The sequence below is a fragment of the Asterias rubens genome, chromosome 19 (assembly GCF_902459465.1).
Source record: "Asterias rubens chromosome 19, eAstRub1.3, whole genome shotgun sequence".
NCBI lineage: Eukaryota > Metazoa > Echinodermata > Asteroidea > Forcipulatida > Asteriidae > Asterias > Asterias rubens.
The window spans coordinates 101323-126379 of record NC_047080.1 but is presented as its reverse complement, the minus strand read 5'-3'; the positions used below and the strand labels follow the sequence as shown (position 1 = coordinate 126379).

Sequence of the window (25057 nt, the reverse complement as noted above, 5' to 3'; positions counted from 1 at the left end):
TTGTTCTTTTCTGAACATTTGTTTATTTATTTTAGATTAATAGGGAGATTGCTTCTTCTTTTCGTCCCCTACTCCTTTCTTTTGAAAGGTGTGTGGAGGGTAGGGGGCTGGTGTACATGTAGATATTGATGCTTTACTTACATCTTTTTCCTTTGAATGTTGCAGTCACAGAGAAGGAGAAGCTGTCCCCAACATCTAGGTGTCTTACTGGATACTTGCTGGCATTGGGGTCAGGGGTCAAGTAGTGCTGACACGACGGCTCAGTCACTGTCAACTGTTCCACTTTGCCACCTAGAAATAATGAAATTTTCCTCCGTAAATCGTCACCTTTTGTACACAGAACAAGTTCATGGATGCAGGGCTTGAAATTTGGGTAAAAATTCCACAAGACTGCAGAGCTTGTAGCAAAAAAAATGTTCCTTAAGACTAACATTTTATTGTACAAAGACCAGAATCAAATTGAGTTGAGTAAGCAAAATACAAAATACCTGGACAAAAACAGACAAATACATAACCGGAACATGACAATGAAAATGCAATTACAATGAGTGAGAAAAGGCTAGAGACATAAAATGTGTTGAGATTTGAGTTGAAATTAAAAAGTACTTTTGGAACTAGACATTTTCTTTTGTTTTCAGATGATATTTCCATCAAGGGAATTTAGCAAACTCACAAAAGGGGATATAAACACAAAGCTGACAACAGCCAATCTCTCCCATGAACAAATCAAGAAGTTGTGATTCAGTAACTAGATAAACAATACTTATTCTAGTCATTGTGAAATCAGCAGTTAGGTTGGTAGGATTTGAACCCTCAACCTTTTGATTTAAAGTCCAGCAGTCTAACCTGGACCTCAGTGATGTGTTTATGTGCAGTGGTAAAACATTACAGAAAGAGGAGCAGCTGTAGCAAATGCCCTTTTTGCTATATTACAATATTACAATGATGTCCACCCCCTTCTCCCTCCCCAAAGAAAGTCAATATAAATAGTTCTGGGTCATCAATTCTGGGTCAATGTTTGGCAATGTCCATTCCACTTAACATAAATCAAATGTCCTTTAACCAACTCCAGGTGAAAACAGACCTCAGGAAGCTGCAAGCTGATGGCAGTATTCCGTCACTATGTTGCCTCAAGGCGTTTGTACAAAGGAATCAAACTGAAGCCAGTGGAACAACCACTTTTCCCCCTGGTTTTCGGGAAAAACATCTAAGCTAAGTTTTTAGTTACATTTAAGATGTAATTAGTGCATCTGGAGAAAGAAACAATATGATTTAAGTTTATGCTAAAAACGTGTGACAAGAACTGTGTTGACCTAATTCATCTGACCCTCATCACAACAATAAACCTTGGATGTGCCATCTTAAGAATCAGTTGGTGTACTGCGAGACACTTAACCACTAATGCTGCACCCATCGGACGGGACATAAAGTCGTAGGTTGCGTGTGTTGTGTAATGCACGTAAAAAACAACAAGTGCACTTATTGTGGAGAGAAGGGGTTCACCTAAAAAGGAATAGGTCTTATACTTCAAAACGTAGCTCTGCATACCTTGCAGGAAAAAATACTACCAAAAAATGTCATGTTTGTGAAGTCACATAATATTTCCCCCAAGTCACCTAATGTTTCCCCAAGGGTTTGATGCTTCAAATTATCTTTAAAAGTTGTGTACCTGATTTGGTTTTGTAGAGGCCCCAAGCTCCGGGCACGATCAGTCCGGCGATTGAGCCAGTGACCCTCTTTAACTTACAGCAGCTGTGAAGAGAAAGACGACAGGAAAACCACCAGGATAACATGTTAGGCAAACATCATGTGAAGGACTCAAAGAATTAAAAAGTTACGGAGAAGAAAGAAAGCAGATGTCATCTGACCTATAAAAGAAATGCATAAATAAGTAGATACTGGTGACGTTGACACCATATAACGTTGACATGAGGACAGTATGAACTCCTAAGTTTGATGAATTCTTGAGTTAGAAGCAAACATCTGCTTTTAAAAGTATATAGCATTTAGAGCAACATTTCACTTTGAGTAATTTGTGGTTATATAAAAATATGTCAGTTTTATGCCCCCAAGTTTGAATCTGAGAAGCCTTACTGTCATTAGGGCATCTCAGATAGTGATTTCTGTTTGAACATTTACAGTGAAATCTCAAAAACGGGAGCACCTTTTGAAATGAAATTTTCACAGCTACTTTTATAAGACGAAACCCATGAAACCGTTCAAAAAACCAAACATATACTTTACCAACGGAAAAGTGAAACACCATGACTGCAATTATTTTCAAATAAGTAAAAGCTGTGAAACTTGTTATATATCTCTCTCGCTCAAAAAACCTGTTTCTATTTTTGACTCATATTTGTGTTTGACACAACTGCATAATATCACACCATAACTTATACAGAAAGTGGTAATTTCCTTTAATATTTCCAGAGTCCAGCCCCCCTCCCCCCTAAAAAATAGAAATATGCATATCATCCAAGTTATATTACTAGACATATGATGATCCAGCATCACGGACACGTCGGTTTCAATTTGGACTGACAAATCAGAGAACTATTTACAGCCTTGTCTTGTTTAAGGCTTCCTTGACGACACCCATCCCCAAAAAAGTGATCCCTAGTGAAAAACATCTGCCATTACATGTACATGCCATATATGAATGTACCATGCATTGAATGGCTTGCTGATAAACACGCTATGTGTTGCAGGTCACGAATTCTCTGAATTAAAACAAATAATAATAACAAAATAATAATCAAAATCATCTAATGAAAGTTAAGTTTCTTAAAAAATGACTGTTAACTTTTTGTTGGAATGAATAATGAGCGCTGGTAAAAATTATTTCTGTAGAGAAAAAACATATGCTGTATAACATTTCACTGAGTGATGGCAGTAGGTCAAGTCTTTCAGATTCTGTTTCCAATTTCAGTTGACCTCAATATTTCCAAACCTCTTACACAATAACTTCCCACCACATCAAATGTTACATCTCCTTGTCAAAGTTTCTCCTGCTCAAATTATTCACTTCTCAAAAGTTCTTGAGATTTGCACGTAGGCCCTATTTAAATCTTGGCCCCTTGAGACAAACAAAGTTAAAGTATTTTTCAGCCTTGGTTGAGTACATTCCATTTGAACAAACCAAGCAGCAAATCTCTCTGGCCTGCCATGGCTGGTAGAGCAGAATACACTACTTTCCCTATGTTTTATGAAACAAATATGATCTAGTGCCTTGCTCAAGGCCTGGATTCAAACCGACACTCTGCTGCTGAAAACACTAGAGCTTGGGTTCAGTGAACTAAATCGATTGGCAAAGACATGCCACCAATGTTTTGTTCATGGAAGTAGACTTTCAATATTACAACACTATGCCTTATCTACAAAGTGTAGATCTATAACTGTTATTTGAAGCACCTCTAACAAAGTCTGTCATCTATGCCAACTCCATTTGACACTTATTACTCATAAAACAGAGCATATAGTCAAGGATTTTTTCTAACACATTCTTTGACACTTTTTGACTTCTGAAAAAGGAAGATTACGACACCATAGGCGAGATTTACATAATTAGGTAAGGATTAGCGAGTCAGAGGAGATAACCGTGACGAGTTTCAGATGCGCGTTCCCTGGAGGTCTAGTGTCCAACCTTCTGACTGACTCTTTTAATACTCATGAGAGTATTATATCGGACTAGTCATGCTGGTTGCTATGGCAGAAGTTTTGTGGCCCTTTGACAAAATCTGTCTATTTGTTTTCATAAGACAAGAAGAAATTAAAAGGGGATGAAGAGATTTATGATGAAGGTGTTCGGTGATGAAATGTAGATCCAGTCATAATTTAAAGCATTGATCAGTATACAATATAATGAATGGGGAAGTCCGATATAGACATTTTAAAGTAGACTGTGTAGCAGAGAGACCTTTCACTATCAGAGCTCATCAAATTGCTAGACCACACCCCCTCCAAACAACGAATCTTGAATTCAGATCAAGTCATAATTCTGTATTAGTGATTGATTTTACACTTTTAATTAGACCGTGAGGCAGGATGTCTCTGTGGACACCCCAGCTTGTTAGAACAGCACTCCCTTCACAACAAAAAAACACCCTACCTCTCATCAATAATGTGCGTGACTATAGCATGTCCGTTTGACACCTCCAGTGTCATATTCAAGTGGCGCTGGTCAAACTGGAATCTTCCTTCCTGCTGAAGGCACGCAATGTTCAACGTGCCGTCGATGGACAATGTCTGTCAAATGAAAAAAATTATGAGTAATAAAATCAAATTGTAATGAATTTTTGTTCTGTCCAATTCCGAGACGGAAGTGGGTTAGAATTGTTGCCAGTGCTCTTCTGTCTTTGTCAATCAGGACAGTTTCCAGATAAATCATGATTTCTGACACAGAATGATGTTTAATTTCTCTCTACAACCTGTGCCTTTTTAAGCAAAATAAATTGTCATAAACTGTGGTAAATCACAACCTTCATCACTCCTGTTGGCCTGTCTTGGCTTGGTTCTCTAGAATGACATCTTCGACAATCGCATCACATATCTACAAATTATATTTACCTTTGAGCTCTGATGTTGACAGGAAATTCAAATTTATTTAGTTTCATATTTTATCAAAGCAAGCTGCTTGGTTTACCGACAGATTTCCTGGGGATCCATCCCTCCCAACTTTCTAATTTAAAAGTCACTTTTGATTTATTTCATAGTACAATTGAACAGAATCCAAATCTGACATTTGTTTAAATGTTTAGTCAAGCCTGCATGACTGCAACAGTTAAGAAAAGCTTGGTCTAGTTTCATTCAAAAGGTGCGTCTTAGGTCAACTTGAGTTTTGTTTCCAGAGTTTTCATAGTGGAGTTTTGTTATGCACCTAGTTTCCAATAAATAGAGTTTTCATGTTGGTGGAGTTTTGTTATGCACTTTTCCAGTAAATAGAGTCCTTATGATGGTGGGGACAAAAACAAAAATAATTAAATAGATAAAAAAATAAATAAATATTCTTTTTATAGTTTTACCTGATTAATGACATCAGCATGGTTTTGATAAGGACGCAAGTCGAAGAGACTCCAACTCTTGGCCGGGTAGAAATGTTTGATCATATTAGAGAGAAGGGCGAGGCCCTTAGAGTGGGTGTGGTTATGACATGATAGTATCAGGATGCTAGAGGCATAAGGCATAGCAAGGGTCTTCCCTACATCTCCACAATGCCAACCGGGGCCGTCTGTCAACAAGAAAACAAAAAACAAGTGTTTGAGAAATTGTCTCAAGTGAGTTCACATGCAGTCAACCTCATCCCCTGATAGGTTTGAATCTAAGGGACTTATCACTAGAGGAAAACCAACTGCAGTGCATGCTCCAGAATCACTTTAGTAGCAAACTAGTACTTAGTCAAACGAGGTATAATATGCGGACATTCAATTGAGAAAAGATTCTCTTCTTTACTCTTGTGCGGAAGTGGTTGCCTGTAAATTTCCTTGTGTGACATAGCCTATAAACATGAAGAGAGCAAGGTACTTAAAATAGGTGTGGTTAAGGTAGGATAATGATGGGTGTGGTCCTTAATGTCAAGAAGAGGAAAAAGTCTCCCTTACCTTTATCAAGTTGCAGAATTAACCAGACAGTCGCTCCATTATATCGCACAAGTTCTGCTCAAATACAAGAGATTGAAACCAATGTGTCATTTCATACTTCAGCTTAAACAAACAATTATAGAGAAATAATGTAGAAACTATATGTAAAAGTTTGCAGAATTTCTTAAGAGCGGGGAACTTTGAAGGCACGATTGGACAAACCGAGCAGTTTTTATCTTAAATGAATTAATCTTTTATCAGAGTTCGCCTTACATCACAAGGCCATGGATGACCACTTCAAGGTGAGGTCTGCACTTTAACTAATTAAGTATATACCGACCCAAAGCTGCCACCAGGGGCAAGATTTCACCAGGGGCAAGATTTCACGCTGAAACAGTTGTACTACTTTAGGCTTGGGTATCACCTATATTTTAGTAGGAGTCACTGGTATAGCAAGATGTACTACCTTCCCAGCAGCAGCAGTTATGGTCAAGTGCCTTGCCCAAGGGCGCAAATTTCATGACGGTGATTCGAACCCATGCACTCTCTGCTGCAGACAACACCAGAGCTCTGGTCCGCTGAATTAGACAGTTTAATCAAGACACGCCACAGTTTGCAGTGATTGTTTTAATGAGAGTATATGCTCTTACAAAAAGTAGTAATGTTTTATTGACCTGTCACGTACCAACAGTATTCTTGAATTCTGGTCTGTCACGCCAAGTTTCCTCTTCAAACTTAGTAAAGACGATCGCTCTGGCAACAGCGATAGAATAACTAGGTACCTGAAACTCCGGCACCGCATCTGTGATTATCGCTCTGCCAATATCCCTGATGAAGAAGGAGAACAAATTATGGATAAGATAAACGATTGTTTTTCTACATAACAATAATAATAATTTATTGAACATATATTGCGCTATTTCCAGGACCAGCCTGTTCGAGAGCGCATAATAAAAACACAATCTGATTGACAAATGAAAACCTAATGAGGGAAGTCTTACTAGTGGTTTGGCACAGCCTTGGCCTAATTTCGTGGAGCACTGGGTTATTTTTTGGCCAAAAAATAGTCTCAGTAACGGCCATTTACAATGAAGTTTGCACCTTAACAGGTGAGAGTATTTTTGGCTGCTATGTTCTCTGTACCAAAGAATAATACTATGAACTTTCTTTCATGGAAAACGTTACGACAGTGGGGAGGGGAGGTGGAAGAGAAGGGGGGGGGGGGGGGCTGACTCCCAGTGGGAGTTCACCCTGTATTTTTCACTTCTAGGTTCTTGTGATGCATACTCACAGGGTGTACCAAGGTGTAATTTGACAATCCACTGCGATCCTCCTATGGCTGCAGGTGCCTGTGTTTGGTTCAGTGAAACTTTATTGAGGGTGAGGGACAGCGCAAGGTTGATGCATAATGACCATAGGCGGAGCAGGAGTTTTTTTGGCCATAGATTAAATTTTTTATAATGACCAGACACTTCAGACAAGCATCTTTGACTCCTTAATCCCTCCCACACGCTCTCACTCGGTGAACAATTTGTTACTCTTTTTTTCTTATTTTTTTCAGATTTTTGATAATCAGTTTATTTTATGTAGAAATTCAATCTAAATCAAGTAGACACTTTTGCTTGTATTTTGGTGGTGCTTAGCTGGTTTTCATGCTTAAAAGCAGCTGCATTGAAGTGTGCTTAGCTCAGATATAGATGGCAGCCAGTTATAAAGTAACTCAGGTTGACAAACCCAAGACTGAGACATTTCTCACTTAAAAAAACCCTCCCCCACCCTCACAGCAAGTCAATGAATGTTACTTTTTAGCCATGACATCATGCTCTATTTTTAGCCGATGATCCAATCATCATCAAGCTAATACAAGTGTTCCATTTTACAATTGGCAGGCAGACAAGGCGCTCTGTCAGCGCAAATGCAATTTCCCTCAGGAGTTTGATTTGTTGTGGAAATGAATCAACCGTGGTTTTTTTTTTCTGAGTAAAAAGAGTCAGAGGTGGAAAAATGGGGTGTATTGAGATAGACTTTTCTGATCCACTCTCCTGGGGATTTGTGTAGGAGATGAACGGGACAACAGAACATGTGAATATTTAGATAATATTAGAGCTAATTATAGCTGACCTCTGGTAGGGGGGGGGGCCTTGGGTTGGAGATGTGAGTCAGCTGGTGGCAGGCTTTAGTCAGAGGTAGCCTTGATTCATTCAGATATCCATTGGGAAGCTTCAGACTGATTCGGGAGAGGGCAAGGGGTACCCAATTATCCTCAGTGTAATCCGGATGGGTTCCCTTTCTCCAAATGAGAGTTTCATGAGGGAGACTTCAGAATGCGAGGTAGCAGTAGACTTTATCAGGTACATTGTATACGTAGTTCTGAGCATGTACACATTACCAACAACAATGGATTTACCTGGTAAGTCTGCTACCACCTATAGTGCACCTAACAAACCATACTCATTTGACATCATACCTAGCTCTAAAATATTACCCTCCAAGCACCCAAACCCCTACTAAATGAACCCCTCCAAACCTGACCAATAACCCTCTTACCACACAGCCCCCACAACCCATACCACAACATGACACTAAGACTCCCCTCAAACTCTACCTTTGGTTGAGTTGCTTTCCAGCAGATGCCTGCTGAGTTAGAATCCGCAGCGGTGTTGGTAGGACACTGTCCACAGTTGAGATGACTTCATAGAGTATCACCTTGGAATCTGTCATGAGCTGAACAGAGAGGGCGCTCTTCACTGCTATACTTGAGAGCTAAAAATAAGAAAAAAAGGTTATGAGGGCAATTTTATTTCAAAATTTTACAAGATCTGGGCCAAATTTCACAAGGTTGCGTAAGCACAGTGGAAGCAAAGCACAACATAATAATGATAACCAGAATAAGGTTACATATCACAAGTACAATTTGGGACTGTATCCTGCTCATTTCTGCTAAGCAGAAAATTGTTTAGCAATATTCTCTGCTTAAGCAGCTCTATGAAAATGGGCTCAGGCGCTCAAGAAAGGTTACAGTATATGGCATTATTCACGAGCCTTACAATGTGACGTCAGATGTTCTGACAGGCTAACAACGCCCAAGTCAAAGCACAAAGCAATAGTTTTTTAAAGTGCCTATGAACCACATGTCCCTAGTAGAAACTGTTATATTGTGTACATAACCACATCACTTCAAAAGCTACTCAGTGTACTTCTAACCAAGAAAGATTTTATTGCCATGAATTTCAGGAAGTGACAACCAAACATATAACTTCCCTTTTCATGCCTCTTTAAGAAAATGTGCCAAGCAACAGGGTGCATGGTAACAAATGGATTAGCAGGTTGAAGGTGACTTATTGCCCGCAAAACATATACAAATCAAAAACAAGCCCACCTGTTCATTACACATGCTTTAATGTCGATACGGCAATATTGTGCAATGTGGAAGAGGGGTGGGACAACTGACAGCGTATGTAAGATATATAGGTGGGTGAAAGTTATGATCAGTTCTAGCACCAACCTGAGTTGCAGTTGACAAGTTAATCTCCTGTACCCACCAGTCTGGGTTTAGCTTGGTAATCCCCAGCAGGGTTGCGGAGCCTGTGTGAGTGAAGTGAACAGCTAGAGATTGAAGGGCTGGTTGTGGTTGCCCATGGTCGTCAGGTAATGGTGTAGGGGAGACCTCTATCATCTTCTTCACACCTGTGGTAATGCACAAACAAAAAGGGGAAGTTCAGAAAAGGAAGTGATGTAAAATGTCAACAACTTTCTGCACCAACATGATTTTCCCCAACCCAGCCAAAATCCTTCCTCTTTCAAGCCAGCTGTTGGTTGTGCTCAGGGCTCAATTTCATAGGGATGCTTAAAAGCAAAAATCAGCAGGATACCAGTCACAAATTGCACTTGTGACATTGTGGCGTGGCTGGTAACCTTATTATGGTAAGCATAATTTTGCTGTAAGTAAGCAGCTCTATGAAATTGGGCCCTGATCACCACAGTGGAAGAGTGTTGAAGAGTATTTTACTTTGGGGACTTGTGAACAGGGCCAAAGAGCTGCTAAAGCAAAACAAATATCACTTAACAATTCCCTGCTAGCAAAAATAAGCAAGATAATGTACCAGTCACAGATTGTAGTTGTGGCATGGTATTTTGGCAGGTAACATTATTATGGTAATAATTCCTCATTCCACTTCATGAAGAATAATTACTCACTCTACAAGTAATAATTTCTCAACCCACTTTATGGTTAATTATTCTTCTTTGGCCAATAACCAATCTCTCGTTCCATTCCATTTCAACTTTAATTCACACAGAATTTATTTAAATTGAACCATTTAATTATTTGGATGTTAAATACTTCTTGTTGGTCTGCAAATCGTTTTCCCGAAGGAACAATTGATCAACTTAAATCCAAATGTACGACATCCATTTTTGACGAAGACGGTAATAATAATGATGAATGAGCAGAACCACAGAAACTATCATGAGCGGTGCAAGGAATGTGAGTCAAGTTTAGTTACGGATATATTGACAGTGAAGATAGGATGCTGATTATGACAAGTCTTTTCTCCAAGTCTTTCTTATCCTGTTCTTGAAAGTTGTTGCATCAAAAACATGTGTATCTGCTCAGAGCCCAAGGTTTTTCAGCATTTAATTTAATGTCATTCAGGGCGCATGAGGGGGGTAGGGGCAATGATTCTGAGTGAGGGGGGGGGGGGGGGGGGCTTGTTTCCTGCTAAGCTATTTTCTTTTGATGGAAAGCAATTTTGTACCATTAAACACCTCGTGAAATAGGCCTTACTGGCATTCTTGTTTTCAGAACTAAGTAAGTGCAAATTGGAAAAGTTTCATAATAAAAAAAATGAAGCTATTTCAAGGGTAAGAAAATAAATTTGGGTCAAACACAGCATGCTTTTGAGTGTGGGGGGGGGGGGGGGGGGTAACTACGAACTCTCAGTCTTCCAGAGGTAGAAAATAGAAACATCAGATTACAAACAGAACTCACTCCAGAATGTAGACTCAACTATTTCTTGCCATTACTGAAATAGTCCCTTAACTCTTCAGTCACTCACCCCAACGTTCGTTCAATTCCTGACTTTGCAAAATTTAAACCACATCGGTTCCACTCCAAAACAAGATTCCATCCTCCCCTTGGAGAAGCCAAACTTGGCCCCAAATATTTCCATCTTTCTATTTATACCCCAGTCACCCTGTAGAAATATGTCCGGTTTTTCTGGTATTCAATTAACGGTAATAGACATATTTTTGACATGTTTACAAGCAGCATTTTGTTTTTTTCAAAAGGTCGGAGTTTCAAACTGTGAATAGTATGCTAGTGAACGCTACTCCAATCCAGTGAGTATAAATACCCCACTAAAAATACAGTAGTGGGGAAGAAAATAACAATGTCATTGACGTCCAATGGTTAAACACGCTTCAAGCTATTACACAGTAGGTGATGTCAGAATTGGTTTACTGCAAGGAGCGTTCTGCATGATGGACAGGGGATGAAGGATGGAGGTTGTTTGTTTATCAGTGTTGGACGTCTTACTGTGAGTGGCAGGAGGGTTGATATGGAGACGGTCCATCAGGGGGCGTTGTGTCTTCTTGGACTTTGACAAAAGTTCTTTTCCAGCCAATTTGAAGGCAACCAAGTGCAGTGCATGCTACAGGACCACTTTGGTAGCACAGGAGTCATTTTTCAAACATTTATTGTCTTCTGATCCCCAAAAGAAGCTTTGATATATACATGGAATTTAACACATGTTTATCTTTTTTATTTATTCTGTTATTCAAAGTCTCTCGATTGGGGGTCAGAGAAGTGGTGTAACTAGCGATGCTACACAAAGTTTACAACGTTAGTTAAGAAAATTAGCTATTGCAAATTGCGTACCAACTAAAGACCTATATAGATAACAAAAAATTTTTTTACCTTAGCAGAGTCTTTCTCGATTTTTAGCCTTCAAGAAAGGCTCTGCTAGGGTTGAAACATCAGGACATTTACTTTTTTTGTGCAAAAACAGACAAAAATATCTTTGTGGGAGGAGGAAAAACCTGACATTTACGCAACTCGAACTATCCTTGCCAAAATTCATACTACTCAAAAAAGCACCTAAATCCCCGCTTGTCAGAACGATGTCTTCCTGTTGCGACACAGTGACGTCAATATCTTCTCCCCTCCCCCTGATAACAACTCCAAGGTCTTTTCACCCATTTACCATTTAATAAAATCCTGTTTATAATTTTTGAATACGTTGTCATTACACTGTCGTCATCCATGGCAGGTTTGGAGGGGTTTTGATTCATCGTGACAGGCCCCTCACTAAGGAGGTATGCCCATGACGATCAGCCATAAACAAATAAACAGTAATTCTATCAAAAACTCTCTTGACCTTTCAGGGAAAATAGTTTCGATGAGTATTGGGCTCATTAAAAAGAGACCCTTAACTTCAGCACCAATGATGATCATCAATGAACTTACATAAACAAACTCTCCCCAAAGTTTTGCCTAAGCTTTCTTCTTCTCCTGAAATCTGTCAATTTGTGTTACCAACCCATGATTGAAAGCTTTAGATGGTCGTCCATGCAAACTCAAATTTAAACTCTCTAATCTTGTAATAATAATACTTAATTCTTAATGGTTTAGGTGTTGTGGTACAATCAGCAGCCACCATACCAGAAACACCGAGGTGGACTCTTGATAAGTTTACTGCAGTCTTTATGGAAGTGTTGCTTTTATGTTCCTTACCAACCCAGGTTTATAAAGTTTAGAAAACTGCCTCCCATAAATACATCTCCCAAAATGTTTTTTTCCCCATAAAAACCACTCTCCACAGATAACAAATTTGTTATTATTATTATTATTATTATGATGCCCCTGCAGTTCAACCAAGCATTCGCAAACAGTCAAACAAAGACTTTCCCAACCAAAAAAGACTGCAACCCCATCAAAAATAACAACAAATTTCTCCCAACAATCCCATTTGTCAGGGAAATACCTCAGCCCTTGGATATTTCTCCCCTGCTTTGATAAGTCTGTTATTTTTACGGACCCCTGGACTCATTTGCTTCCGAGGAGGGCATAAGAGTGGCGGCTTGCTGATAAATACTCCACATGCCACAACTCCACCAGTCTACACAGTAGTAGCGAGCCACGACCTACTATAGCTCATCAAATTAAATCCCATTTTTCACAAACAGGTAAACACATTTTTGGATTAATTTGTTTCCGTCTTTATTACTTTGGTATTTTCTATTTTTTTGTTTTGCATTCCCATTTAGGAGTGGTTGTTTTTGTGAACTGAGGCACAGTTGAAGAATACCATTCCAAACTGCTCAATGACATTTCTGACGTTTGTTATTATTGAGGTCAGAGCGATTTTAATAAACCTTGTTACTTTGAAAAATGTTAACAATTTCTTGAATTTTGATGGTGTCGTCAAAGTCAAGGCGGAATAAGTTTCTTTTTTTATTAGTGACCTGTTTAAGACACACAAAATGATGATCACATTAGTTTTGGAATATTCCTGAAAATTGCTGATGAGAGTGAAATTCTTTTGCAAGATGCTTTTTTCCATTTTTGAGATTAAAACAGACAATGTTTTGCTTACTATCTCATTATGCAAGTTTGAAAGTGTTCAAATTAATCCTGTGGTTTTTGGAAACTATTGGTTGTCCTACATTTACAATACAAAACTAACTTCCCTGTGAAAACTTCACAGGTAAGTAATTTCAAAAGTTGGTAAAATTATATTTCTAAGAAAGGAATCGATTAATAAAATTACCAACATGCAGTGTGCTTTTACCAAGTAAGTTTTCATGGCCATTAAGTTTTGGAGTAATTACTAAACGTATTTTATTCCCCCGTTAAAACGAAACTGAGTAGTTAGTTTGTCTGAAAGGATTCATGAAATGAAATTTATTTATTGAGCTTTTTTAATACTTTATACTAATTTTTTAGTAAAGTAATCATCAAATCCATTTTTCATTAAGCTTTTGAACGATGAACTTATTGAGTTGCTGGTACAGCCTACCTACAAATTTATTCCAAATTTGGAGCTGGAAGTAAATTTGCGTGTGTAGCAGATCTGAGAACATGTGACTCAAAGTTGAACCAAGTTTTCTCTGTTTTTGAATAACACATTCTCGCTTGACTATTATTATCAATGAACTGATGTAATCTCAGGCCATCTTAGGTCACACGGATGAAATAGACTCGTGGCTTTGAACGCCAACATACTGAGTCACAGATTAGCAACTATTGAATGTAACAACTAAACATGACACAACCAATTTTGAAAATGATCGACGCAGTGTGTTTGGTTTGTCAGACTTCGTTACTATATACACTCTGTTTATTCCATACAACAGACTCTTGTTAAAACTACAAATTATAAGGAGGTTTCCGATCGACATGATGACAAAATTAAATTGCAATAATAGATAATTTGTAATGTAGCGTTCATAATTGGCTATGATTGCAAAAAGGGCAACTTGTAAAAACCAATTTGTAAAATCAGCAAGGTTACTTATATCATTTTGAAACCTGTACCAATTGTCATTGAGTAAAACACATCATGTATGAAAACTGATCCTTAACATTCCTGCAAACATTCAGCGCTGCCAACTTTGCATTTTGCAATCAGGAAGATTTTGTTGAACAACCAGGGATATGACTTTGTTTTTACCTTAACACCAATGTGTAATAAGCACTCATGCCTTTGCATTGCTAGAGCTGATTGTCTTAGTGCTAAAGCCACAGTGGATATCTGGTCACTTCTTAAGGCAGATTGAATCCAGTGACAGGCAGTTGTCAGCTGTCATTATAAGTGTGTTTTCATGACAAAATGGCTCCCTGGTGATAGGGTCTGGGTGGGCATCAATAAGGTAACTCCCTAAACTCAACCTGACCTCTCTGACAGGTACTAAAAGTTTCAGATGGACAGGTTCAACCAAGAAGGAATCAGAGGGTAACATTGGACTGCCATCTTTGTCTTCTTCAAATGTACTTCTGTCATCAAGCAGGTAGATTTGTCTTGGCAGTTACTTTTAAACATTTGACGATTAAACTTGGCAACATTTCCCCCTTGTTAGGAAGATTTGCCAAGATATCCTGTAACAGGTTTGGTCATCAATCGCATCTTATTTTGGATGACCAGTTTGGATGACCAGTTTGTTGGTTCATGGCCAAGATCACACAAAGTTCTGTTCATCATTTGTATATTTATCCCATCTAGCGTCTTTTTAATGAGTATTGTAAACTCCAAGTAACAATAATGGAGGCTTATAATGCGCCATGTCTGTCACACAGGGACAGACGTGGCACAGAAGTAACCCTCTCAACAAAGAGGCCCTGAATCTAGACCTTGAAGGGGGACAGCAATTTTCCTCTAGTAAGGGGCACTTATATAATATGGGAAAGTATAAGTTTGTATTGAAATCTTGCAGAGGGGCACCACAGTAAAAGCACAGGGCACAACAGTAATTGCTTTGAGTAATGTGGGTTATTGAAACCTTGCAGAGGGGCACCACAGTAAAAGCACTGGGCACAACAGTAATTGCTTTGAGTAATGTGGGTTATTGAAACCTTGCAGAGGGGCACCACAGTAAAAGCACAGGGCACAACAGTAATTGCTTTGAGTAATGTGGGTTATTGAAACCTTGCAGATGGGCACCACTGTAAAAGCACAGGGCACAACAGTAATTGCTTTGAGTAATGTGGGTTATTGAAACCTTGCAGATGGGCACCACAATAAAAGCACAGGGCACAACAGTAATTGCTTTGAGTAATGTGGGTTATTGAAACCTTGCAGAGGGGCACCACAGTAAAAGCACAGGGCACAACAGTAATTGCTTTGAGTAATGTGGGTTATTGAAACCTTGCAGATGGGCACCACAGTAAAAGCACTGGGCACAACAGTAATTGCTTTGAGAAATGTGGGTTATTGAAACCTTGCAGAGGGGCACCACAGTAAAAGCACTGGGCACAATAGTAATTGCTTTGAGTAATGTGGGTTATTGAAACCTTGCAGAGGGGCACCACAGTAAAAGCACTGGGCACAACAGTAATTGCTTTGAGTAATGTGGGTTATTGAAACCTTGCAGAGGGGCACCACAGTAAAAGCACAGGGCACAACAGTAATTGCTTTGAGTAATGTGGGTTATTGAAACCTTGCAGAGGGGCACCTTTCATTCTTGAAAGTGTGGAAGGAAGTCTCCTTCTCAGTTTGATGGGTAGTGAGTCCCATAAGGAAGGACCAGACCGAGAGAAAGATTCGCTTCCCCAGGAGTGATGTGATATTACTTTGACCCTTTGACCCCCACCTTCTCCATTCCCCCACCCTAGGGGTGATAAATTACTGCATGGATGACGCATGTACCTAGCATAACAATTTCTGTAAAATCATTTGCAAAAAAAATGAGTAAGTGGCCTGAAGTTTCGACCCTAGCAGGATCTTTCTCGAAGGGGTTAATTTGGGAAGACTGTTCACAAAATTGTCTGCAATTTCTACAAAAAAATGTGTGAATACTTTTTGAAAAGCCGTGGCCAAAATGACAAAGCATATTTTGTGCCGTCTCAAGCCAGCTGGCCAGTCCAGCCTGTTGACAGGCTATTTGTCTTAAAGCACTCAAGGTTCATCACTGGATACATTAATTAGATGCTGATATAAAATGGAAGGAAGGGGTGGACATTACAGTGAGAACTCTTACTTCATTTGGACACAATAACAGGACTATTACAATTAGCACAATCAAATGTTTAGGACCTGACGGTAATGAACAATCAAGGTGTTACAAACAAACAGGGTTCAATACTAGTTAGCACTCCAAAATTGCTTAGATCATAAAAACTGTTAAGCAGAAACAGGTTACCAGCCTGAATAATACACTAGTCGTAGACACTTAGCACTAAGGCTACCCAGTAAGCCAAGAATGGTGATCGCAAGCGTAAATTCTGCGGTAAGCAGAAAATTTTGATCTAAGCAGAGCCATGAAATGCAACCCCTGCTTTGGGAACACACTATATAAATATAAATTTGATCTTGTACCTGCACTCCTGTAGTACACCTTGTGTGTGTTACTAGTGAAGACCACTTTCCCTCCGTGCAGATCCACATAGCAATGTTCTATAGTCTGGTTGCTGTCTAGAGTAAGAAGCAGATCAAACTGGTTTCCTCCATCATTCGAGAGCCACACCTAGTGTAGGAAAAGAGATAAAAGAGGAGTTATTTTTTTTCACCATTTGAAACAATGAATGTCCTCAATCACATCACACCCCCTCCCTAGTCAGAGGGGTTGTCTGCAAGTATTTTGGACACCCTGTTTTAAATTTGGACACCCTGTTTCTTAGCTTTACATGTAAATGCATTGTAAGTGAACAACTTGGACACCCAGTAAATTTGGATACCCTTTTACCAAATCCAGCTTAAAACCCTGGCGAAATGTCCACAATCACATTCCCCAAGACTTGGGAAAGTACTGAGTATACAGTGCTTAATCAATGTAAGGGGTAAACAACAAATTATGTTCTTTATTTATCCCCAATGCAAAAATAACATCTATTAAATCGTTACGGTACCCGCTGCTAACACATAGGATTTGAACTGCTTCTGGCCACTGGGCTAGCTCAGTGGTCTAGTGGTAAGACAGAACTCAGGAAAGAGTGTTTAATACACATCGGTGTTAGGGTACAAAGAAAATTATAACCTGTAGCGCGATCCAAATTTGCATCTATCACATCCCTAAAAATAGGAGACTCAAAGTGAAGGATTCAAAATAAAAGCGGGGAAAGAGTCGGAAACATTAGAGCAAATGTCAACAACAGTGACGCACACACATTAATCCACAATGAAACCCCTTGCCCGAGAATCAACATCCCCCTAAAAACAAAAATGATCCAGTCCAAACTTACTTACAACCAATGAGTCACAAGGTCACTGCTTTGTTTTAGTGGACTGGTCCATTTGGTTTATGACCAGGAGGGGGTTAATTGAGGGGCACTGATTCAATTGGTCTAAATAGGACTTGAGAAGAAACTTGATCTGCTTATCAAAACTAATTTTCAGTTGAATTCAATCTAATTAAAACCTACACTAAATTCATTGTTATAGGTGAACACTGAAAAACATAGTGCTTTGAAATAAATTGGTGTAATTATACAAAACTAGCTTTGAATTTACCATTTACCCCTGGCTGATGAGAAGAAATGATAGTAAAGTATATTGCTCATGAATATAAGTGTCATGACTGGGATTTGAACCCACACCATGATGACTCGGCAAACAGAACTTGAGTCCGATGCACTAAACCACTCGGCCATGACTGGGATTTGAACCCACACCATGATGACTCAGCAAACAGAACTTGAGTCCGATGCACTAAACCACTCGGCCATGACTGGGATTTGAACCCACACCATGATGACTCGGCAAACAGAACTTGAGTCCGATGCACTAAACCACTCGGCCATGACTGGGATTTGAACCCACACCATGATGACTCGGCAAACAGAACTTGAGTCCGATGCACTAAACCACTCGGCCATGACTGGGATTTGAACCCACACCATGATGACTCGGCAAACAGAACTTGAGTCCGATGCACTAAACCACTCGGCCATGACTGGGATTTGAACCCACACCATGATGACTCGGCAAACAGAACTTGAGTCCGATGCACTAAACCACTCGGTCATGACTGGGATTTGAACCCACACCATGATGACTCGGCAAACAGAACTTGAGTCCGATGCACTAAACCACTCGGCCATGACTGGGATTTGAACCCACACCATGATGACTCGGCAAACAGAACTTGAGTCCGATGCACTAAACCACTCGGTCATGACTGGGATTTGAACCCACACCATGATGACTCGGCAAACAGAACTTGAGTCCGATGCACTAAACCACTCGGCCATGACTGGGATTTGAACCCACACCATGATGACTCAGCAAACAGAACTTGAGTCCGATGCACTAAACCACTCGGCCATGACTGGGATTTGAACCCACACCATGATGACTCGGCAAACAGAACTTGAGTCCGATGCACTAAACCACTCGGCCATGACTGGGATTTGAACCCACACCATGATGACTCGGCAAACAGAACTTGAGTCCGATGCACTAAACCACTCGGCCATGACTGGGATTTGAACCCACACCATGATGACTCGGCAAACAGAACTTGAGTCCGATGCACTAAACCACTCGGCCATGACTGGGATTTGAACCCACACCATGATGACTCGGCAAACAGAACTTGAGTCCGATGCATTAAACCACTCAGCCATGACTGGGATTTGAACCCACACCATGATGACTCGGCAAACAGAACTTGAGTCCGATGCACTAAACCACTCGGCCATGACTGGGATTTGAACCCACACCATGATGACTCGGCAAACAGAACTTGAGTCCGATGCACTAAACCACTCGGCCATGATTTGACAAGGATGAGTGCACTTTCAAGTTCAGAAGTTAATCTAAACCTTCCCTCTAGAGTTCAATTTATGATACATGTCTGCAACTTCCGACTCAAAGATAAGCTGTTTACAGAGAATGTTTATAATCCATCCTTGACATATAGGAACAGAATTACGTGAGACATGTCAAGCACATATTTACAGTAGATGCGTTTATGCACGCCATTTTTCAAGGGATCAATGGCTGTCACACATGCCATGGAAACAGAGACTCGGGCAAACAGTACGTTAGTTACAATTTCATTGAGCTGCTTAAGCATTAAGCACAAAGAAATAGGGCTTTTACAGAATAAGGCTACCAGCCAAAACACAATGTCACATGTACCATTTGTGACTGGTATCCTGCTTATTTTCGCTAAGCAGAAATTTGTTAAGAACTTTTTCTGCTTAATTAGCTCTATATATTGTCACCAAAGAATGCCTAGTATTATTGACTTCACAAACCATAGAGCAAACATTTTCACTCTAACCTGAGAAAAAAAACGCTTGACTGAAGCATTGAATTCCCTGTTTACCGGTAAGCGCCAAATCATTTCAGATTCAATTTCGTTTGAATAAAAAGTGATATATTTTTCCATAATAGCGGTGCTGGAAATGAAAGTTTCTTAAAATGTATTATACTATTCAAAGCTGCTGTACCTTATAACATGTAAAAAAAATTTGCCATAAATTATTTTATAACCAAGTAGTATTTAGAGTCATTACCAACTGCCTAAAGACCCTTTTAATGCACAACAGACACACAGATTTTAGGCCTGGATGGGCAGTTGAGCGAGCAAGTACGATTGTCAGCAGCTGGCCATGACACTTAACTGACAGATAGGATCCACTTAAAGCCACTGCATATCCCAAAATGTTAAGCCATGAACTTGGACATACATTAACAGATTCACAATATGTACAGAATGATTTGATTGTAGTGGACAGGGACAATAATAACAAGCATTATTAATACAGTACAAAAAAAATAGCTTACAAAGAGTTGATTTAGATGTAGGCCTTCAACTTTACGTTTACTACTAAAGGATGGCCAACCTTTTCTTGAAGAAAGGTAATTTACAGATTCTTATCAAATTTGTTTGAATTATACCCGCATGGACCCTAAATTAGAAGATGTCTAGCTGCTCAATTACAAGACATGGTAGTTGGGAAGACGAGATAATTGGATATAATAAGAATTAATTAAGAGGCTCCTTCTTAATCAACATGTAGACTGAACGTAATGTTGACTCAATCTGTACTTTAAGTGAGAATGCTTTGAGTTCCTATTAGAGAGGGATGAGACATGGAAGTAAGGAATGGGCTACACTGTACTCATTTTAAGGAAGGGGCTACAATGCTTCATCTATTGAAGGGATGAGACAGGGAAGTATAGGAAGGGGTTACACTGTACTAATTTTAAGGAAGGGGCTACAATGCTTCATCTATTGAAGGGATGAGACAGGGAAGTATAGGAATGGGCTACACTGTACTCATATTTTAAGGAAGGGGCTACAATGCCTCATCTATTGAAGGGATGAGACATGGAAGTATAGGAAGGGGCTACACTGTACTCATTTTAAGGAAGGGGCTACAATGCTTCATTTATTGAAGGGATGAGACATGAAAGTATAAGGAAGGGGCTACACTGTTCTCATTTTAAGGAATGAGCTACACTGCACTCATTTTAAGGAAGGGGCTACACTGTACTACATTTTTGCGCTTTTATAAGCATCTCTATTAAATTTGGCCCAAGAGCATGGATGACAATTGCTTACTGTTTCTTTCAAGAATGTTCACTGCTTCTTTGGTAGAAGGAGTCAAGGTTGCTGCTCCACACTTAGAAGAAGAAGAAAATCACTTTTGTGCCATACATTATCCCAACAATGGCTCTTATTGCTTTTACAGCACTAGGCATATGAAAGAAGAGTCTATAGCTTGACTATGCCTCATTGTAAACGCTAGTGACAGATAGTCTGCCCTTGATTAATTTGCAGCTAAGTAGAGCCTTCCGTACAGGCCATATGCGCCTTGTCATGAGGAATCTATCAGCTTGAGTTAAAGTGGCCGACTATATGCTTCAAAGTAAAAAAAATGCCACACATTGGGCTGAGGTCATAATTGCTGTTGAATTTTATCGCCAGGCTACTGGCTTTTTTACAGTGCAGGTACAACATTGTTACTTATTACAAAAGAAGTCATTCATTAAGAAGCACATTGTGACAAGATGACAATGACAGTCAATGACAATTTAGTGCCAGTGACAGCGTCAATTATAACAGTACCAATGGTAATTACAATGATTAAGTCACCAACAATGACTATGTCCACCACAATGACATTCATAGTAAGCCAGAGTACAGCCCCTTAAAATGCACAGCGGCAAGCCCTCATGCAATTGTTGCTGCAAATAACACATCCACTTCAATCTGGTGGTTTCTTTGAGCATAAATCAAATAAAAACTGTGGCTGTTTGATTGAGGAATTCTGCTAAGCTCAAAACAGTTATCAAAATTACTCATCTGAAAGTAAATTGTGCACAGCAGGTGGAGGCATGATATAACAGCTTGGACAAGAAGGGGAAAACACACTAAGTCCTTGAAAACCTATAAGAAAAATAGAGAGTGGATTTAAATCAAACAGGATACAAAAGCCTTTATATGAAACAGATGCAAGGGAGATGGGGTAGGAGTGTTGGGGATGTGTAGTCCTCTATGCTTAAATGGGGAATGGGAAAGTTTGGGGTTGTCTGTCTCTAACTCAATCTAACTAAGCGTGGGTTTGTCCAGACTTACAGTTGCCAAATCCAAAACTCAAGGCTAGTATGAACTAGAAAGGATTTAAACTTATTTCTCCAAATATTCCTTGGTTTTATATTACATTGCACTAAGTGTTTGCAAATTTTTGGATAGTTTTTGCTGTTTACACATTATAACTTTCGATGAATACAGAGTGGTAAAGCTAGCCAGAAAACCCCTAAATAGAAAGCTAAACAAAATAAATAATACATCTCGAGGCAATTAGGGGATGAAATTTATGAACCAAAATCTTTGGTACTTTTACTTTAAAAATCACCCCATTTAGCCAATGTCTTTTTAGCATGTCAAAATAATGTTTCCCTAAAGTAGGCACACTGAAGACCAACAGACCACCACTTATACCCTGATAATTTAAGGTTGAAGATCACAAGAATACACAGTTAAGATCTGTGGTTTTATGAGACACATTGGGAATACAACAAAGGAAATTTAATATCAGGTTGAACATTTGGCTAATTCCTCTGGTATACATTACTAACACCAATGGTCCCTCATGTGCCATGCGATTAATTCATGATTTATTTAAGCTTCAGAGGGGAGAATTGGTAGAGACAAGTAACATAGTGCAGTTACGCACACAACTTTCCCATGCACAAGAAACTTTTACTTCTAATTCTATTTGGAAGTTGGATTTCCCTCTACAATACCAAATGATAGGGTAGTCTAGTCAGGTTGGTTTAGTGGTTTTGTCCATGCCTGTCACCTCTGTGGACCCTGGTTCGAGCCCAGACTGGAGCCTTGGCTCAGTGGTTCTTGTCCCTGCCTTTCACCTCTGTGGACCCTGGTTCGATACCCGGACAAAAGCCTTGCATGCGAGTCAGGGTCATGAATTCAGTTCCGACGTCTGAAGCTCTAGACAAATAGAGCGCATACAAATAACAACACTAGACATTTCGCTCAGGGAGAACCTAAGATACCACCATCAACATCACACAAAAGCTGAACGGTCTCTGTCTTTGTTAGTAAACAATGCTTTGCTTACAAAAACAAGAAAATGATGTTCAATAACCCAAATGAAGCGGATGACAGTAGGGAAAGATCTAATGTGATTGTAGCCCTTTGACTTTCCTCCATGCAGCTGCCTACAGTCATTGAACTTCCTCATTGAGGGTAGTCATGGCAGTAGTGTGTTTTTTTATACAGGGATCCAGGACCCAGTCGTCATGCGCAACCTGTTTCAATCTCTCAAAACCTCATCTTTCAAAATGCTTTAGCCCCTACCAAACTTTGTCTAGCCCCCCCCCCCCAAAAAAAAAATGCAAACAAAAAAGAAGAAGAAGAATTAGATACAAGCTGGAAAAATACTGAATCTTCATTAGGAAATTTAAAGGAATAGATTTGCACGGTCTTGTCACATACTACAGTATTGACCTAGATGGTTCCGCCTCGTTTTTTTTGGTTTTTTTCAAACAATCCCACTTAGGAAAAGACAATGCGGGTGTGTAATTGCATATAAAGTCGGCCCCCTTCTTCACAAAAGACAAAATGGCTACGCCAAAAAAACATACAAAATTTGATTTTTTCAGTTATTTTTTTAAACTTCTCCACCCCCCACCTAGATTTGGTTGCAGTGTGTGTCTCCCTCTTCATTACCAGTATCAACAGAGAGAAAGTTTTGTTCATAATGATAAAAGTAAAAACATATTTACGTGCTACCATGAGCAACAGCCGACTGACCCCTCTATGTGGCCTCACAATAGAGCGCGACATGACACAGGAACTCAACTCCAACACCCCGACAAAGTTGTCGATGAGTTTGCCTGAAAAGGACGCGGCATTTCACTAATCAAGTTATAGACAAGAGCTTTTCAAACAATGTAAATAAATGCCAATCCAATAAAGTTCTCAATCAAAGTCATTAGTGGAAAACCTCTCTCTCTTTGGTTGCTGATGTCACAGGGATGATTTATGCACTATAAAATGCGCTATTTAATGTTGCCTTTTGACTACCAAAATGAAATAGTAGTAGCAATATAGTTAGAGGGTGATGCACATAAAAAAGGTCTAGCCCCCCCCCCCCCAAACTTGTGGCTCTAGAACCGTGCCTGCAACTGTACATAAGAAGGTCTAAACTCACATTATAGTCTGAAACTGTCCTGCAACTGTACATAAGAAGGTCTAAACTCACATTATAGTCTGAAACTGTCCTGCAACTGTACATAAGAAGGTCTAAACTCACATTATAGTCTGAAACTGTCCTGCAACTGTACATAAGAAGGTCTAAACTCACATTATAGTCTGAAACTGCCATCCCTGTTTTCACACCCACCATATCTCATTGTTACATGGTGTGATTTCAAACTGCTGTTTCCCCATCACTGCTTAGTTAGTAATTTATAATTCATTTTTGGGAACACAAGTCAACAATCTGGATGCAATTCCCTGAATAGTGTAAAAACTCTCCCTTCCAAAATTTTGCCCACTATCATAACAAACCTCCGTTTCATGTGTTTAGGGTGCCCCCAAAATAGCTGTCTAGACCCTACAGCCTTCAAACCTTACTTCCTGCATCCACAAACTGTGGAGTCTAGAACCACACCTGTGTAACTTGGTTTCTTACCTGTCTGTATATGGATTAGATCTACGATATGGTCTGGTATACATCCCTGTACCAGTGGGCATACTTGATTTAGCTGCGCAATTGAAACTATTTTCCACAATTCCCTGCAGTTTTTAAAAAGTTGTTTGCACTAGGGTCCAATTTTATTGTGTAGGAGCTGATTTTACAAAGGGTTTAGATTTATATTTACCGATGTTTTAACCAAATTCAACATTTTCTGCAAGCTTTCAATTAGATAAAATACCTCTCATAATTAGTTATTTTGTTTTCAAAAAAATCTACACAATTTAAAAATAATTTTGAAACATTGTTACAAACAGCAGCGCTCTTTTTTTAAATTTGCATTAATGGCATTCCATAGTTTTCCAACCTGGGTTGGCAAAAACTTGGGCTGTGACATTGCAAAAGAAAGGTCTATTATTGGGAGTCAGTCCAAACTGCTAAGCACAGTGTGATGTCATAATAAAATTCACTATGGTAATCTTGATAATCGATCTAAAGAGTTCCAAAGAGATGCAGTACTTGGAATGCAGCTGTTGGAATGGCTCCTTATTCTACATCTCAGCAAATCAAGATTGTGGATGAGAAGAAGCAGAAAGTCTGTTGGAATGGCTCCTTATTCTACATCTCAGCAAATCAAGATTGTGGATGA

At 39.4% G+C, this 25057-nt stretch overlaps 1 protein-coding gene across 1 annotated transcript in view; it reads right to left on the bottom strand.

The window, feature by feature from the left end:
* The window catches only part of LOC117303291, a 30987-nt gene extending 6520 nt beyond the window's left edge, over positions 1 to 24467 (bottom strand). The window contains exons 1-11 of the mRNA XM_033787458.1: positions 24406 to 24467; positions 22616 to 22697; positions 16610 to 16757; positions 9082 to 9263; positions 8182 to 8339; positions 6262 to 6404; positions 5598 to 5651; positions 5022 to 5227; positions 4109 to 4245; positions 1670 to 1752; positions 142 to 291 (exon numbers count right to left, since the gene is read on the bottom strand). Coding sequence (XP_033643349.1) covers positions 142 to 291; positions 1670 to 1752; positions 4109 to 4245; positions 5022 to 5227; positions 5598 to 5651; positions 6262 to 6404; positions 8182 to 8339; positions 9082 to 9263; positions 16610 to 16757; positions 22616 to 22697; positions 24406 to 24467 — 1405 coding nt within the window. The remainder of the gene's footprint in view (positions 1 to 141; positions 292 to 1669; positions 1753 to 4108; positions 4246 to 5021; positions 5228 to 5597; positions 5652 to 6261; positions 6405 to 8181; positions 8340 to 9081; positions 9264 to 16609; positions 16758 to 22615; positions 22698 to 24405) is intronic.
* Positions 24468 to 25057: the final 590 nt, after the last annotated feature.